This window comes from Crocuta crocuta, unplaced genomic scaffold (genome assembly GCF_008692635.1).
Source record: "Crocuta crocuta isolate KB4526 unplaced genomic scaffold, BGI_CrCroc_1.0 scaffold31, whole genome shotgun sequence".
In the NCBI taxonomy this organism is placed as follows: domain Eukaryota; kingdom Metazoa; phylum Chordata; class Mammalia; order Carnivora; family Hyaenidae; genus Crocuta; species Crocuta crocuta.
Genome location: NW_027528362.1, coordinates 12,610,155 through 12,614,620, shown reverse-complemented (window position 1 = coordinate 12,614,620; position 4,466 = coordinate 12,610,155). Strand labels below are relative to the sequence as shown.

Below are 4,466 nucleotides of genomic sequence, written 5' to 3'. Positions count from 1 at the left end.
CTGGCAACGAGAGACCCCCCCCCACCCCCAACCCCAGCTCGCAGCGGCCTGAGCCCTCAGAGTGATGCGTGCAGACCTCCATTAAAATGAATCCCCTGCCTGTCAGCCACCAGGCCCTTGCCATTCAGGAAACCTCCCTGCTGTCAGCTCGCGGCCAAATGTAAAGGAAGTCCTGAGAGATTTGGGGCTCGTCAGGCTCCGTTTTCTAAAAATTGTGGCGAGTCCCCTTGGGCTGTCACTTGCTCATAGTTATTTTCCGCAGACCGTGTCACTCGTTAGTGGGGTAAGCCCAGCTCACTAGGGGTTCAGAGCCTCGGTGTTAGAGCGCATTTATTATTATTTTAATGCAATACTAACGTCTAACTCTCTATTGTACAGGGAAAACCAGGCAAAGATGGCGAAAAAGGAGAAAAAGGGAGTCCTGTAAGTATTTCTCTGTAATTCTCTTCTTTTTTTTTTTAAAAATTAGAAAACACTTTTTTTAATGTTTATTTTTGAGAGAGAGACAGAGTGTGAGTGAGGAAGAGGAAGAGAGAGAGGGAGACACAGAATCTGAAGCAGGTTCCAGGCTCTGAGCTGTCAGCACAGAGCCTGATGCGGGGCTCGAACCCACGAACCGCGAGATCATGACCTGAGCCGAAGTCAGACGCTTAACTGACTGAGCCCCCAGGCGCCCCAGTGTTTCTCTGTAATTCTTATGCCTTGTTTGGTCATGACTGTTGTTCTCGTGTTACATTTCAGGGGTTTCCAGGCGACGCAGGGTACCCAGGCCTCCCCGGCCGAGAAGGTTTCAAGGTAAGTGGTGACACTACTTCGAGCTTGACCTTGCTTTGTAGTTCAGCCCCGAAGTTCTTCCCAGAGTAGAAGACTGTGGACTCCAATAATAAAACATATTTACACTCCCTGTGAGCAAAACACAACTTAATTTCGTGGTTGTGTTTATGTGTGTGATTAAAAATTTAAAATTTTTTATTCAAAATTATCTATTTTATTTTTTTAAGTTTATCTATTTTGACAGAGAGAGTGTGAGTGGAAGAAGGGCAGAGAGGGACAGGGAGAGGGAGAGAATCCGAAGCAGGCTCTGAGCTGTCAGCACAGAGCCCAACGTGGGGCTGGAACTCACAAACCATGAGATCATGACCTGAGCCGAAGTCGGACCGTTAACCACCTGACCCACCCAGGCGCCCCTCAAAAATGGTTTTTAATGTTTATTTATTTTTGAAAGAGAGAGAGAGTGTGTGATCACAAGCAGAGGAAGGGCAGAGAGAGAGGGAGGCACAGGATCCGAAGCAGCTCTAGGCTCTGAGCTGTCAGCACAGAGCCCGACGCGGGGCTTGAACCCATGGACAGTGAGATCATGACCTGAGCCGAAGTCAGATGCTCAATGGATCGAGCCACCCAGGTGCCTCTGTGTGATTTTTTTTTTTTTTTCAAGAACATAAAACGTTCCACTCATTCAAGATTTTAGGGCTTTTTTTGTAGATGAATTTTATCTGGTTACAAAACGGCTGAAAATGCAGAAAGAGAAAATGAAGAAAGGAGAGCTTATCTAATGTTTCTGTTACGCGCTCAGAAGCGGAGTGCACAACTGCCCGTGTCCACACTCGCACACACCCTGTGAAACAGTAGTTGTGGGGCGCGTCTTGCCTCCTTGCTCAGGGACAGGACACGGGTGGGCAGGGTGTCCGCACAGCTGGGAACGTGCCGCGCGCTCCTTCCGCGTGGCATCTGGGTCACGCCCACCCGCCCGCATGCGCAGGGTACAAGTACCCGCACACCCGTCTGCTCACACACAGAGTGCTAAAAGTGGGATTTGGGGGTCAGTGCTTAGACTCTGTCTTTGGACTTTTTGTCCTCGGCCACCAAATTGCCTCCAGAAAAGAGCAGCCGTCTGGGCACCCCTCCCCCACCTTTTTTTGCAACTGCTTGTTATCAAACCTTTAAAAAAATATTTGTCGATATGTAGGCACAAAACTAGATAACATCAATCTCTGCTGAAGGACGAAGTAGTTGAGAAATATCTCTAGTGCTGACTCATAAACCGGGCGGCGGACCTCACGGTTTGTTGGTGAAAGCCAGAGAGAAAAGGAAAGGAAAGGACAAATCCTTTACTGATAGGGTAACTTTTTTGAGAACGTCGAATCTTGTAGATTTTAGAAGGCAAATATGTTTAGAGTATATTGGCCACGATGTTTTTTAAGTCCCAAAGATGTGTCTAAAGCCTCTTCTCATATTCAAATAAGAAAAATCAAAACACTGAACTCTGGTTTACTCCTCAGTTTATTGTCTTGGTTGAAAGGGGGAAACTACATTCATGGGGTCTGTGCAGATCTTAGGACTTGTGAAGGTATTATTTCGATGGCGCACCTAAAACATTCACTATAACAGGATCCATTTCCTTGGGTTTGTCTTCTGATATGAGTGAAATTAAGCCTCAGAATGATCAGAATTTTTCCACCCAATGTTTTCAGGTAGTGCTGGATTTTAGGAGAGAGACGAAACTACCTTACATAAAACCTCAAATAATATGATTTCTTTAGGAAAATACATTTAGAAATCAGAAGCTTTTGTTTTCATTTCATTTTATTGAAAAATCACCACAAGCTAATGCAACTCATGGGTAGACTATGCAAGCTGTGCAAGGGAGAGTGCCTGACACAGCGGACGTCGGGGGCTCCTTTGTCGTGTGAATAGTTATGCTCCCGGTTACGATCTGTAGGAAAATATATTTCCACGCGTCTCGCCTCACAAAGCAGAGTAAAGGGCTTCCGTGTTTGTTATAAAATAGCTACAGAATGCTTTAAGCTCCTCACGATGAGAGGTGCTTAGGAGGGGAAAATAATTTTGGTATAAGTGGGCCCAGTCTATTTTTCTAGGAATAAAAAAAAAAAAGGTTGAACCCTGCTTTCTGCAAGACCATCCATATGGTTAAAAAATACAAGTATGTTTTCTTTTGTAGGGAGACAAAGGTGAAGCAGGGCCCCCGGGCCCACCTGGAATCGTGAGTAAAAATAATGTTTGGCGTCTGGGAGGGCCTTTCATGAGGAAGAAGGGAGGGAGGTGGGGCCACGTGCCCTCAGCATCCCTGCGCTTACGTTTGTATATAAAGAGGGTGCTTTGTGCTGTGTGGGGCTGGGGACGTGCTTTTTCTTATACCTGGGTCGTTTGTCATCTCCTTGGCACTGAGAATGGAAGGATCGGCCCGTGGATAACAACAGGACGGGACCTTTTGAGGCTGGCCCGTTAGGGAAGATGCTGAAAGGAACAGATCGTCCGTAATCCGTCCCTAGCACAGCAGGCTTCCTGTCTCCACATAACCTGTCACCTCTTGTCCACGGGCGTAGCCGTGCCCGCGCGCGTTCAGGGCGTGCGGCCTCTTTTTCTTTCTAAAAATGAACGTTCTCCACGTCTGCAAGCTCTCTCGGAACGAGCGTACGCAGTGTCCCCTCAGAGAGTGCTGCTGTCGCCGGCGGACCCCGTTTCGTCCCGTCTCTGGGGACCCATGAGAATTTCCCGTTGTTGCGTTTGCTGCAGATGGCGGGGTGCCCCGTTCTCGCACGCGCTCCCCTGTCCGTGCCGCGGTGAGGGCGTTCCCACTACGGGGCGATTCCCGCACGGGGGTCACCGTGGCAGAGCTCGGACCCCTGCCCTTCGCACCCACGCAGGCTCGGGGCCCCGCTTCCCGGATCCGCGATCGGCAGCCTCCTTCGCGTGGCCCGCGTGTGGCGTAGCCTCCCGGGCGATTTTGGTCTGTTAAGTTCATCGCTCGCAGCGACTGTTTTAAGCGCCATGTGCGATGTTTCAGTTTGCCCTTTGCCTTGAATTTCTGTGATTTAGAAACGGGGGGACCTGGTTCACGCCCTTGTAATGAGGCCGGCGGCACGTGCTTCGTGGCCTGTGTCCCTGGGCCCTCGAGGGCGTCCCCACTGTGGTCCAGCGAAAAGTTTGCATGCGCTGTTCCACGCTGCCCGGGGAAGTCCGGGGCGTCCGGATAGGGCTCGTCGAGGTAGCTGCGCGTTCTGTGGCTCTCGGGACCCTGAGAAACTCCAGACCCGCGCCTCCGAGTGAACGAGCGTCTGACCATACCTCCCTGGGGAGCGCCCGCAGGCCGGTTCTCAGTACAGGGGAGCAGAGGGAGGGCCCAGCCGAGTGTCCGTGTTCCGTGTTTTCTCCAANTTGCCCGACTCTCCCCTCCCCGCCCCTCCCCCCACGACTCTTTCTGTGCTTTCACCTTTCCCAAAATCACTGGAAAATACCAGTTCCTTCCTCTGCTCTGCTGTGACACACACCCCCGGCCGCCCCCACGCACCTCGGTCTCTTCTCTTCTGCACCCAGGTGATCGGCACGGGGCCCTTGGGAGAAAAAGGAGAGAGGGGGTACCCGGGGCCTCCAGGGCTGAGAGGAGAGCCGGGCCCCAAAGGTCAGTTCCTGTTCCTCCCCCTCCTCCTCCTCCCCCTCTGTCCCCC

The 4,466-nt window shown here is 51.1% G+C and overlaps 1 protein-coding gene across 1 annotated transcript in view; it reads left to right on the top strand.

Annotated features, from left to right (window-relative positions):
* Positions 1–4,466, top strand: part of COL4A1 (collagen type IV alpha 1 chain) — an 84,900-nt gene that overhangs the window by 38,466 nt on the left and 41,968 nt on the right. The window contains exons 16-19 of the mRNA XM_077754004.1: positions 379–423; positions 742–795; positions 2,960–3,001; positions 4,336–4,420. Coding sequence (XP_077610130.1) covers positions 379–423; positions 742–795; positions 2,960–3,001; positions 4,336–4,420 — 226 coding nt within the window. The remainder of the gene's footprint in view (positions 1–378; positions 424–741; positions 796–2,959; positions 3,002–4,335; positions 4,421–4,466) is intronic.